Below are 13384 nucleotides of genomic sequence, written 5' to 3'. Positions count from 1 at the left end.
TAAAAAATGCCATCCTATTGTTAATAACGATGTCATGCACTTAGTAATAAAACCGCCATGCTATTAAAAATAAAATGCCATCATCTCAATAATAATAAAATGTCATCCTACGAATAACAAAATTGTCATCCTCTTAAAATTAAAAAGCCATGCTATAAATAAGAAAACTACTATGTGAGGAATCTTTAAAAATCAGTATTTTTGGATGAATTAAAAAACAAATTAACTTTGGAAAAATTATATAATAATTTAAACATAGAAGATTCACAAAAGCCCTCTCTGCCAAGTGGCACCACACGCCCGCACATGCACAGGAGGCCGCGGGTTCGACCCACGCCCCCCCCCCCCCCCCCCCCCCCAAACCAACACACACACACACACACCTCGATCACCTTTCTTGTGCAATTTTTGGACAAAAAGAAAATAACGTGTTTACCACAGAGCAGGTTGCAGCAAATGACTATAGGAAAGCTACGTGTCAATGGCCTTGCGCCTAGATCCATGCGAGTATTGGGAACACGTTCACTAGGGTTGATCTCCTAGGAAACGCTTGTCAGATAACATTTTTGAAAAATTTCCGCCCAAATTCGTGATATAGGCGTAGGTATTGACCGACCGTGGCAGCTAAATGGGTCTGGGCCGTTTCACTCTCGTGTTCGGTAGGCGCACACTCACGCTTAGGAATTTAGGATCCTCCCTCCCATGCGAGCGTACCTTCCATCACGCTAAGACTCCCCTGGAGAGAACGTTCGCTTGTTATTCTGGCTCTTCAAAATGAGGGATATCAGATCATCGATCACCTTTCTTGTGCAATTTTTGGACAAAAAGAAAATAACGTGTTTACCACAGAGCGGGTTGCAGCAAATGACTATAGGAAAGCTACGTGTCAATGGCCTTGCGCCTAGATCCATGCGAGTATTGGGAACACGTTCACTAGGGTTGATCTCCTAGGAAACGCTTGTCAGATAACATTTTTGAAAATTTTCCGCCCAAATTCGTGATATAGGCGTAGGTATTGACCGACCGTGGCAGCTAAATGGGTTTGGGCCGTTTCACTCTCGTGTTCGGTAGGCGCACACTCACGCTTAGGAATTTAGGATCCTCCCTCCCATGCAAGCGTACCTTCCATCGCGCTAAGACTCCCCTGGAGAGAACGTTCGCTTGTTATTCCGGCTCTTCAAAATGAGGGATATCAGATCATCGATAACATGAAAAATACAATATGGAGTGACCCAACTTGCAGTGAGATTTATCCCTTTCTTTTCCTTGATTGCAATTGTTTGTTTGTAGCTTACAAAGCTGACCGCTTGGTTTTCTCCCTTTCTTCTCTTGAGCCGTGGACTAGATCTAGACATAAATTGTGACGCTGCATCTGGCATCTCGTATGAACACTGCTTAAAAAAAGGAGAACTTTTAGTTGAACTCTGCTTTGTGGGCCCGTTTCGCTCGCGTATTTGGTAGGCGCACCAGCACACTTACAATTTTAGGATCCTCCCTACCTGACGAGCATATCTTGGGTCGCGCTGAGACTCCCCTGCAGCGAACGTTCGCTCGTTATTTCGGTCCTCCAAAAAGGGGGAAATTAGATCGTGAATAATACCAAAATAAGATATGGAGTGACTTCCAGTGTACTCTCTCCTTTCCTAAATATTTGTCTTTCTAGATATTTCAACAAGTGACTATATACGGAGCAAAATGGATGAATCTACACTCTAAAATATGTCTATATACATCCATATGTGGTAGTCCATTTAAAATCTCTAAAAAGACAAATATTTAGAAACGGATGGAGTAACATTTATCCCTTTCTTTTCTTGAGCTGTGGACCAGAGCTAGATATAAATTGTGACGCTGCATCTGGCATCTTGTATGAACACAGCTTAAAAAAAGGACAACTTTTAGTTGAACTTTACTTTGCATTTTAGCGTTCGGGCGGCTCGAACCTGGTGGCAGTGGCACCCGCGACACGCCAGCACACATAGTACAAAATCCACGCCCGACACCCGTATCCTCTCGTCCCTCCGATCCCCCGCCGCGCGCATCCCACTCTCCGCCCGCCCCCTCCCTCTCATAAACAAACCCGGCTCGGCGCTCGCTTGGCACTTGCTTAGCTAGCTACCTACCTTGCTGGCCCCCGTGATCTTTGCCCTCTTGTCCCCGTTCGACGCCTCCGAGGAGGACCGCGCGCGCCGCCGGCCGTCCCGTCCATCTCCGGCGCACGCGAGCGGCGGGCTTCCGGGCGCGCGCCTCGTGACCGGCCGTGAGCTCGCGATCTCCATGCGCGTGTTGCGTCCGCGGCCGCGTGCACGACGATGGGACTCGTGGGCGGCATCCTCGGCTTCGTGCTCGGCCTCCCCCTCGGCCTCGCCGCCGCCTACCTCGTCTACCTCCGCTTCGTCGCGCCCCGCCGCCGTCTCCAGGTGAGTTCCGTCGCCCGGTTCGCTAGCTCCTCCAACCGATCATCGTATCGTTCCGCGACTTGCAACCACGCCACGCGGATCAATCAATCAGTGCACTTCGATCTCCGCGAGCAATCCACTCCCCCACGACGCAGCACCAACGCGAATCGAAATCGGGGGAACTCAGTCGTGGCCGCCGACCGACGCCGTACGTGCGTGCATGCCGGTCGCCGGCCCCCATCCTCCCCATCTCCATCGGATTCGCGTTGATAGGGACGTCGTGATTAGTCTACCACAGTTTCTACTCCGGTGGGATATTGCCAAATCACGTGACGTACGAGTCTCTGGCCAGTTCAGTCGTGCGGTGCTCGACGGTCCATGCCTTAGCCCAGGTGGTTTTCTCTTCTCCTGCTCTGACCAGGCACACGACCCATGCCTTTTTGTTGCAACGAACCATTTTCCAGCAGGTTGCTGGCTTGCGTATCCGATTCCCATTTTGCCATACTCCTCGACCTGGCTCTACCTGCTGCTGCTTGCTTGCTTCCCGGCTGATTCGTCATCAATTCTGACCAACTGCCAGCATGATATAGCTAGCTAGGCCCTTTATTTTAGTACCATACGATGAACTCTTTCCGTCCCATCTTATAAGAGCGTTTTTGAGGCTAATGCAGTTTCCCCGCAATTTATTCGAAAAGATTAATGCATTTGGATTTTTAGAGATAATGCAGTTTCTTTAGAAAAGATAATGCAGTTGCAATTAATAGTAGTAGTTGCGTATTGCCAAAATGAGCAAGCCAATAAAGAGCCAAGAGTTATTGCGAGCCACACAAACCGAAAATTCCAAAAAATTAGATGACCTATACTAAACTGAAAAGGAGGGTTACCTCAAAAAAAAAATACTGAAGGGGGGGGGGGGGGGGTGGGGGAGTGGAGTACGCTCAAAATGTGATAGAGGGGAAATTTGAACTGGGAACTTGCCAGGATAAAAAGTGGTTCTCAAGAAAAAGCTGAATTGATTACTTTATTAAAAAAGATAGTACTACTCCCTCCGTCCCAAAATTCTTGTCTTAGATTTGTCTATGTACGAATGTATCAAGTCACATTTTAGTATTAGATACACCCGTATCTAGACAAATCTAAGACAAAAATTTTGGGACGGAGGGAGTAGGAAAGAATCAGATACACCATGTGAAGTTAAGAAAAGTCATAACCAAAAGGTTTTACAGTGACGTTATGTTACAGAAGTTGATAAGATTCCCAACAACTATACTCGTTTGCACAGATTAATCTGTATTGAGCATTGCCTTCGTCCCAAAAAGCTTGTCTTAAATTTATCTACATATAAATGTATCTAACACTAAAACATGTCTAGATATATCTGTATATAGACAAATCTAAGACAAACTTTTTGGGGCGGAAGGAGTATTCACCTGCGCATTTGTCGGGCTGGACTTTCTTAGTACGGGCTTTAAAAATACCGGCCCTAAAATCACAACTTAGGCCTTGTCTGAAGTAAATACTAGAGGTTATTTCCCTATTTAATAATAATATTTTAAATATTCTTAGGGTTTATATTACTACTGCTATATTTCAATTAGGATCGGTTTTTGGGCATTTTGGGCACTCTTGGGCTTTTGGGCCAGTTTGTCAGGCTTATTTGGAGCCCCAGTGTCTGGCCCTACAGCCGGCTTTGGGTTTGGGGTGTGAGGCCGGGTTGCCCATGGCCAGTTTAAGTATCAAGCAATATAATAATTTGACGACTTGCCTTTCTAAAGTCAAAAGGAGTTGACGACAACTAGAGCTAATTCTCCAAAACAAAACAAAACTAATGTAAAGAATATATGTTGGGAATAAGTACAAATTTTCCCCCTTTTTGAAGAAAAAGAGATCATTCATGAATTATGAAAAACACATGATGACTTCTTTTAGTTATGTGGATTCTTTACATATGATTTTTTTTCATATTTTTCCAAAACTAAAAAATGTAATGAAACTTGAAATGAAATCGACATAATTCATCACTCCCGCAAGAAATAAGCATCACATTGTTATAGTGGGCCCAGCTTGTCATTTAGAGTTTCGGGGGAGAGCTGCTTCGGTAATTGGTAGTAGCGCTCGCTGCAGGGAGGCGGCTGACCGGCACGCGCCCCATCATTTCCTCCGATTCCCCGCGCGCGCGTGCGCGCGCATCCCACTGGCCGCCCGCTCCGCCCCCATAAAAAACGCGGGAAACGCCGCTCGCTTGGCGCCGTTCGACGCCTCCGAGGAGGAGCCTCCCGGCGGCCCATCGCCGACAGGCTCGGCCGGCGCCAGCTCGTGACCTCCATGCGGGCGCGTGGACGGCGATGGGGCTCGTGGGCGGCATCCTCGGCTTCGGCCTCGGCCTCCCCCTCGGCCTCGCCGCCGCCTGCCTCGTCTACCTCCGCTTCCTCGCGCCTCGCCGCCGTCCCCAGGTGACTACCCCCTTCTCTCTCCCGCGTAGTGCACTTTCCGTGGTTCCGTCGCCGGATTAACCAATCAGTAAGTTCCGTCTCCGGAGTTAACCGGTCAGGGATACGGCCGGCGTCCAGTACTCTAGTCTAGTTTCGGTTCGTGCGCCGTGCCGTGCTCAAAGAGCCCCGTGGCTTCACCGAGGTGCTTCCGCTTGCCCTGACCAGGCACGTCGTCGTCCCTTTTTGTCGATTGGTTGGCAAACGTACAATTCCCCAGCTCGATCCGGGCATAGCTTGCCGCCCGCTCGCTTGCGTATCCGGTTCCGACTTTGCCGTATTCTCTAGCGGCCAGGTAGACAGACAGGCCCCTTTATCCGACGGCGATGGGACTAGCTGTTGCTCTGCAAGTTTTGGCTAGGGTGTCGAGTTCCGGCACGGTGGACGACGGCGACCTGACACCGATTTAGACGACCCGAGAACAAATGTGACCAGTCTGTGCACGTCGGCGCGAAATCCCCGCAGGGCCTTTGTTGTTTATAAGAGGAGCGATTGCTTTCGGTGCCAAATGATCAGATATTGCTGCAGATGGCTACTCATAATCGATCGGCGTGATATGAAACGGCTTCGATTGGTGCCGTGTTGCTTCTCTCTTGCTAGGGACCATATATAGGGATTGGATTCGCCACAGAAATCCAGCCTACTTTGTTGAAACCTTTTTCGCTGGGAGGAATAATTGCTTGCTTCGTTAGAGAAGGAAAGAAAGAATCAAATCCACAGCGTTAAGTAAAAGCAAAGTCAGAGGTCATAGCTAGCCACCTGTTTTACACTGACTCGATCTATGTTACTGAAGGTAGTAATAAAATTTGTAACGACCAATGCACTTTGCCACCAATTGCAGTTGGAGCAGTATACCAACTTGACACTCCAGCGTCCGCAGCCATTTTGGGTTAAAATGAGCCCGGGCCAAAAGCACATACTCCCTCCGTCCGCGAATAAATGTACGTCTAGCTTTTGTTTATGTCAAAGTTTTAAAATTTTGACCAACTTTATAGAAAATAGTAGTAACATATATGACATCAAATTGATATATTATCAAAGTACATTTCAAAATGAATCTAGTGATACTAATTTGGTGCCATAAATGCTTTTACTTTTTCCTAGAAAGGTGGTCAAAGTATTAAAACTTTGACTTAAGACAAAAACTATATGTACACTTATTCATGGACGGAGGGAGTATACTTTACACCCACCATGTTTTGACTTCTGAGACAAGTGCATTCATGTTGCACCCGAAATGTATATCAAAATCCACGCCGTTAAGTAAAACAAAACATAGGTCATAGCCACCGTTTCTTTACACTGACTCTATGTTATTGAAGGTGATAAATTTCGTAATGACTGTTGCACTTTTGCCACCAATAGGAGCACTATACGAACTTGACACTCCAGAGTACACGACCATTTTGGGTCAAAAATGAGTCCGGGCCAAAAGCCCATGTACTTTACACCCATCAAGTTCTGACTTTTGGGACAAGTTCATGATTTTTCTTTCAATATAAATTTGTGTTTACTTCTCAATAATAGTTTTTTTTGGTGTTACAGTTTGCTAATACAAACTTAGAAGCGTTGTCTGAAATCCGGCACAACCAACAAACGGTGCTACTTCTAGAACTCTATTTCGATTATGCTTAATGTATCACGAAACTTAGCGTAGATTTAGTACACCCAAACAAAAGTAATGTTCGAAATGACTCCTTCCAGTAACTATTGTAAGATATTTTGGATATTTTAATATGGACTACATACGGACTGAAATGAGTGAACAAATACACTGAAACGCATCTATACACATTTGTATCGAAAAAAAAACATTTTATAACAGTGTACACAGAGGGAGTATCGTCTTTCATAAAATTTGGAAACTCTCTTTTTATTGGCCATTTCTTTTTCGAGGATACTATTGGGCCATTTCACCTCTGAGCGGTTTTCGCGTCCGCGGTTTTTTCGGCCATGGTTTTGATGACGTGGACAGTAGTGGATTGACATGTCACCCGTATTTGCCACCTCACCTCCTCTCATTCCTCAACCCCACCTCTCTCTCCCCAAGCCCCATCCCCTCTGCCGTGGCTTCCGCACCTCCGACGATCATCTTCTCCAGCACGCCACGAGCAGCAATGTAAGGAAACACAAGGCCCACCAACCACCGATTCCCTGAACACGCAAAGCCCACTACTTCCCTCTGAGTCCTGAGCGCGATGCTCCAACCTAAACGGCTCCGCTGCGCTCCACCCATACTCCAATCGTCGTCCATGCCAATGATGGCATCTACAAGACCGGCGCATCCAAGACCCCGGCGCACGCAGCCTCGGTCGCGCCGGCATCGGCATTACGGCATAGGTTGCCAGCAACTCGTGGCTCCGGTGGAGCTTGGTGGGCGCGACGACGGGAAAGCGATTTTAGTGCCCTTCTTTTGTCTTGGTACGCGATTTGAGATTCCCTTTCTTGTTACGTTCCAGTGGATCTAGGGTATTTTCCATCATACTATTGCTGAATGAAATTCTGTTGAGTATGACAGCATCGACCCTAAAGGCCCCGACACGCTCAAAGTAATTAAAAAAACATGATGCCAAAGTAATTTGTGTGATTGGCTGCATATGGCAGATGTTCCAGTTATTAGCAGTTCATGTGAAATGGAATTACATATATGTTTTACACCAAATCGACAGCCCAGTTTCACAATGAAACTATGCGAATTGAGACCGTTCTTCTAGTTAACGACAGTGTATCGGTGTCGGTCAACAGTTTCTCTTATAGTCAGACTATGCAAGATGATCAGCATTTATATTCTAATCTGTTTTTTCATGATTGACTTTTGCAGGATCCTGTCATTAGACCTCTACGAGATTTAGATCATGAGACATTACAGACGATGGTACAGGACATTCCGTTATGGGTGAAATATCCAGACTATGAACGGGTTGGTAGTCGGTACACTACTGTGTCATCTATTTATCCTTTGTTGTTTCAGATTTATATTTGTTGTAGTTCAACCTCTGTTTTATGTCAAAAGTACTGCAAGTGGTTAACTCATCCATTTTACTTTTTTTTTTGCAGATTGATTGGATGAACAAGTTTATTTGTGATATGTGGCCTTTCCTTGATAAGGTTTTTCTAACTAATGTTTGAGAGTGTTATTCATTGCTACATCGATTTGTGTGATGTATGAATTTTGGTTACAAACATGCAGCCTAATAGTTCTCCTCTGTTTATCACAGGCAATATGCAAAATAATAAGAGGTGTAGCAAAGCCAATATGTGATCAGTATGTTGGAAAATATGGCATTGAATCAATTGAATTTGGAAACTTAACACTTGGCGCTCTTCCACCTACACTCCAAGGTCTGTAATTTCTTTTAAACCACTTAATATTCTGAATTTCTGATGCAATCTTTTCAGTGGGGACAACAAGATTAGCTCCTCAAATGATGCCTGTCGTCACTAAACAAAAATGCAATTTCTTTTCATTCTTATAAACCTCAACTAAATGATACAAACTGATTAAATTAGTACGCCAATTCAAATCCGTAATGTACGCTCATTCTTCACCAGTCTCATTTTAGTGATGTGATTGAACCTACCAACCTTCATTTAATCATAATACTCAAGAAATTGACGTCTAAAACTATTTTAAGGAGGTGTTTTGTTAAGAAATTGACGTCTAAAACCAATTGTTCCTACAATTTGAATTGGGATATGCATTTCATACTTCTGTTGTTATATATTTTATTTAAGCCGTGCATTAAAGGATTGTTTTACTTCAGTTCCAACCTTTTGTATTCCCAAAGGCTTCTGATCGTCACTTAGATTTAAGATGCTTGGTCTGATGATCTCCCTTTACATTTCCTTGTTTGAACAAACAGGAATTAAAGTTTATGAAATGCGAGAAAAAGAACTGGTAATCGAACCTGTGATTCGGTGGGGTAGCATAGCAAATGTAACTGTGGATGTGAAGGTGCATTCTTTCAAATTGTCCGCACAGGTTAGTTTTGTCCCTCGCTGCATTATACAGACAACATGTTTAGATACTTTTCATTATGCAAGATCTCTGACTTGATCATATTGCTATCTTCAGCTTTTGGATTTGCACGTAATGCTGACACCACGTGTGACTCTGAAGCCACTTGTGCCAAGCTTTCCCTGCTTTGCCAGCTTGTGTGTATCACTAATGGAGAAGGTATAAATCTGTTTCTTTGCTGTGCAGATGTGCACATGCCTTCTATCATGTTTGCAAGCAGCAATCAACTAGGTTCCTAAAAGCTTCACTGAAAAACTGACTTAACTGCTGTATGAAGCCGCATGTTGACTTTGGATTGAAATTACTGGGTGGAGATGTCATGGCAATTCCTGGCTTGTATCGGTTTATCCAGGTACTTGCTATTCTATCCTTTACATAATTTTACTGGGTGGACATTGAATTAAAAGTTCCTGAATAATTTCATAATCACTACCTCATTACTGTTGGTATATATACTCGGGGCCTTTTGGACTTACTTAGTTACCTATATTATTTCTATCTCGCAGGAGCAAATATCAAAGCAAATTGCAATCATGTATCATTGGCCTAAGGTTATAGAAGTTCCCATTTTAGATGGAGCAAGGTGATATTCTCTAATGATATCTGAACAAGTATCTACTGTCGTTCAAATTATGATATATATATCAAGTTGAATATCCCTCTGCTGATATAAAGTTAACAGTGTCTGACGTTAAAAATAGACTAAGTTGCATATCGATTTCGTCCTTCCATATGATGACATGAAGATAATATGAATTCAAGCCCCTTGATTATCGTCAGTTATATTGATATATGAGTCATTATATTCCAAACACATTATTCTTAAAACCTATATATACCCCACATATTTGGAAATAACATTAAATCTGGAGGGGTGAAATTTTAGTATCGAAACCTTCAATAGTGATCCTTGGGTTTGGCATAAACAGATATGCATTTGCTTTTATTCAAGAAAGAAACGGTGGGGTAGCTAAACGATAGGTTGTTTTGTTTGGTGAAAGGTAGTTATATTGCTGAAGTGCTATATATATACACTTTCTTACCGTTGAAACAAACATTATTCTTGGCTATGACTTTCTCCGGTTCAATGTATGTGAGCATCAATTATTGATACGAATGAATCATGCTGCAGTGGTGCTACAAAGAAACCAGTGGGAGTATTGAATGTCAAGGTAATTCGTGCCATGAATCTTCCCAAGATGGACTTGCTTGGGAAATCTGATCCCTATGTCAAGCTTCGGCTGAGTGGCGAGAGACTGCCCTCGAAGAAAACCTCTGTTAAGATGAGCAACCTGAATCCTGAATGGAACGAACATTTCAGGCTCGTAGTCAAGGATCCTGAGACGCAAGTCCTTGAGCTCCAGATGTTTGATTGGGAAAAGGTTTAGCATGCTGTATGCAACTTAATTACCTTCTGTCCTTTTAAAAGTATTTCTTAAACCCTCACACTATAGTGCTGAAGACAGGTTTTCTTGTTGTTTCGAAAAAATCCATTTGCTATGTTTTTTCTGCTTTGTAAATTTGCCAGAGATGTCAGATACTAACCAGTTCTCCTGTTCTGATTGTGCAGGTCAAAATGCATGATAAAATGGGTGTGCAAGTAATTCCCCTCCGCTTGCTTACCCCTTACGAGAGCAAGCTGTTCACACTAGATCTTCTCAGAAGCATGAACCCAAATGATCAGCAAAACAAGAAGAATAGAGGAAAGCTTGTCGTGGAACTGACATTTGATCCTTTCAGAGAGGAAAACAGCACGAGTCCTCTAATTTCAGATGTTGAAGGCAATATCAGTCTGAAAAGGGACGTCCCGGACGGTGGTGGGGTGCTGTTAGTTTCGGTCGAAAACGCAGAAGATGTCGAAGGGAAGCGTCACACTAATCCGTATGCCGTGGTTCTTTTTAGGGGCGAAAAGAGGGAAACCAAGGTTAGTTTTAATCCTGCTACCTCCATGAAATTGTTTTATTTTGTTTTTTGAATGACCATTATCAAACCTAGCAAAGCTGCTTCTTAAGTTCAAACCTATCTTATTAGTTCCAGTTTGCAGAAAAAGCTAGTATATGATGAAAAATCACTGTCTTAAAACATCCATTCTGTTTTATGTGTCATACTTGCCATTCTATTGGTTACATGGTTTACCATATCAGTTCCTTCCTGGAGCAACCACTACATACCATTACCACTAGTAGCATTATTACAATGATCAAAACGTATACAGTTCGTAAAGAGAAAATGATAGCTTAATATATTTAGCCAGAGTAGAGTAATATACCATTATGTAGAGCTGAATGGAAGCAGCATGGTACTTCGGACAGACACTGCATGTTAACTTGCAGAAACAGAATCTGCGACTGTACTTAGAGAGGGAAGGTTGCCAGATTTCTTAGCCAGGTCTCTGTGTAGCACCATTAATTGACAGGTGCTGGGCTGCTGAGTATTGACGGTTGTGAATCGATGCACTCGCAAGTTGCAGATAACCCTACAAATATGTTAACCATGGATTCTCAAAAGAAAAAAAAATGTTAACCATGTCTGAGTTCAGAAGTAGTAGCGTTCAGACTGCAGAGCGGGCTGCAGAATAAGTTCACTGTATCCTGTCCATGGAGTCGCCAAGTGCTGGTGGTTAACTGAGAAAATGCGCCACATTGCTAATGATGACCTGTCTACGAAAACAACTGTGCATAAAAATTTCAGAGGAAACGGGTACTGGATTAAAACAGACACACTGAATGCAGCAGTCTGTTTTAATCTAGGAAGTGCCTCCTCTGAATATAAACTTGCAGTCCATGTACCAAAACCCACAGCACAGTCGCAGATTCTATGGCCGGCTGCCCATTCAAGGATGTTACGTGGCTTGCTTGCAGGTGATCAGGAAGGCTCGAGATCCGAGGTGGAATGAGGAGTTCCAGTTCGTGGTGGACGAGGCCCCCATGGACGAGAAGATCCACATCGAGATCAGAAGCAGACGCGGCAGGCTCCTCCCGTTCCGCACCCAGGTTTGCTGCTCCCACTTTTTCTTTCCTAACAGTTTGTCTTTGCCGGTCATCGTTCCCTCCGAGTCTCTGACGCCGGTGGAGCTTCTCTGTGTGTGTTGTTTTGGTTTGCAGGAGTCGTTGGGGCATGTGAACATAAACCTGGTGGACGTGGTGAACAACGGGCGGATCAATGAGAAGTACCACCTCATCAACTCCAGGAACGGCAAGCTGCAGCTCGAGATCAAGTGGAACACCGTCTGAACCTCCACTTCCCATACATACATAGCTTAGCCATATACCCTCTTACCCTAGAGATGAGGCGACAGTCCCTGTGCACCCTGAGAGGTGTTGGTTGTTGTAGCTTTCTGTCCATGTATGTATTTTCCGTCGGCAATTTTGGCGTGCGGTGTGTGTATAACATTAGTGAGCAGGCCTGGTGTGTTTATGTGCATAGTACTGTGTGTATCCTGTGAATTAGTATCTTTCTTTTGAGGATGGTATTATCCTGTGAACTGGTATCCTGTGCACCCTGAGGCCGCCTCTGTTCCATTGTCCGGGTCGCATCCTTTTGTCACGCGGCATCTCCTGAAGTTTGGCTTGTCTGCTTGGGTCTTTGCGCGGAGAAAGAACCGGTAGAAAATAGAAATAACTAAGCGAGCTGATCTTTTAAAAAGATGGCTGGGTCGCTATCCAGTCTGATCTCATGATTGCAACAGACCAATGGGCAGGAGGACAATCTAATCTCATGATTGCAACAGGCCAATGGGCAGGAGGACGAGGAAGGGGGAGAGAACCCTACAACCCTAATCAAAGCTGGTGATTCAATGCCAGGCAACCGACGCAGACAGAAGATGTGAACTCCTCAGGAGGAGCTGAACAGAATGTAGGGGGGGGGGGGATGTATCTTCCCCAGGCACGGTGGTGGTTAACCATGGTAATCAACTTTCTAACAAGCGCCTTTCAGTCGAGAATGCTGCGAGCCCAACAACAGATTTGTCGGCTGGAAAGTCAAGTGATGCCCTTGCGTCGGTGACCGGAGGGGAACAGCTTTCGGTGCCTCCTCTCCCACCAGTATATGTGTCCCCTAGGAAAGAGTACAAGCGGCCGAAGAAGGGGGGAAGGAAGATGCTTCAGATGCTGCGGGGTTACTAAAGATCGGGGAGGAAAACATGAATGAGAAAACAACGAGCGCATCATCGGCGGGCTCCCCCGAGGAGTGCCGCCGGGCATAATAAGTATCTTGAGCTGGAACTGTCGCGGCGCAGCAAAGCTGCGACAGTTAGAGAACTTCGCGACATCGCGAACAATTTTGCCCCACCCTTTTTTGTATTGTTGAGACTCAGATTGATAGATCAAGGGTAGAAAATCTAGCTGGAAGTATTGATTATGACAATGGATATGCTGATAGTAGTCAAGGTAGAAGTGGAGGACTAGGGCTGTTTTGGAATAATACAATAAAAATTGAGATTATTGGCTTTTTTGTGTACCATATAGATTGCTCTGTAG

At 44.5% G+C, this 13384-nt stretch overlaps 1 protein-coding gene across 3 annotated transcripts; it reads left to right on the top strand.

The window, feature by feature from the left end:
- The first annotated feature begins 2033 nt into the window (after positions 1–2033).
- LOC125524775 (synaptotagmin-3) lies at positions 2034–12390 on the top strand. Of its 3 annotated transcripts, none has more exons than XM_048689802.2 (12): positions 2034–2420; positions 7710–7808; positions 7946–7996; positions 8107–8230; positions 8752–8870; positions 8964–9065; positions 9184–9258; positions 9413–9489; positions 10039–10288; positions 10477–10830; positions 11768–11899; positions 12011–12390. In XM_048689802.2, the coding sequence occupies exons 1-12, from the start codon at positions 2313–2315 to the stop codon at positions 12137–12139; spliced, it is 1620 nt and encodes a 539-aa protein (XP_048545759.1). In that variant the 5' UTR covers positions 2034–2312; the 3' UTR covers positions 12140–12390. The 3 variants fall into 3 exon arrangements, with proteins under 3 accessions (XP_048545759.1, XP_048545760.1, XP_048545761.1); XM_048689803.2 differs by lacking the exon at positions 2034–2420 and adding an exon at positions 4510–4852; XM_048689804.2 differs by lacking the exon at positions 2034–2420 and adding an exon at positions 7286–7309.
- Positions 12391–13384: the final 994 nt, after the last annotated feature.

Source organism: Triticum urartu, chromosome 7A, assembly GCF_056163025.1.
Source record: "Triticum urartu cultivar PI428250 chromosome 7A, HENAU_Tu73, whole genome shotgun sequence".
In the NCBI taxonomy this organism is placed as follows: Eukaryota; Viridiplantae; Streptophyta; class Magnoliopsida; order Poales; family Poaceae; genus Triticum; species Triticum urartu.
The sequence above is the reverse complement of the archived record's forward strand: the minus strand, read 5'-3'. Positions and strand labels throughout refer to the sequence as shown.

Coding starts and splice junctions, on each gene's coding strand:
- LOC125524775 (XM_048689802.2), top strand. CDS start 2,313: ATGGGACTCGTGGGCGGCATCCTCGGCTTCGTGCTCGGCCTCCCCCTC. Junction 8,871..8,963: donor CTTTCAAATTGTCCGCACAG/GTTAGTTTTGTC, acceptor TGCTATCTTCAG/CTTTTGGATTTGCACGTAAT. Junction 9,490..10,038: donor CCCATTTTAGATGGAGCAAG/GTGATATTCTCT, acceptor ATCATGCTGCAG/TGGTGCTACAAAGAAACCAG.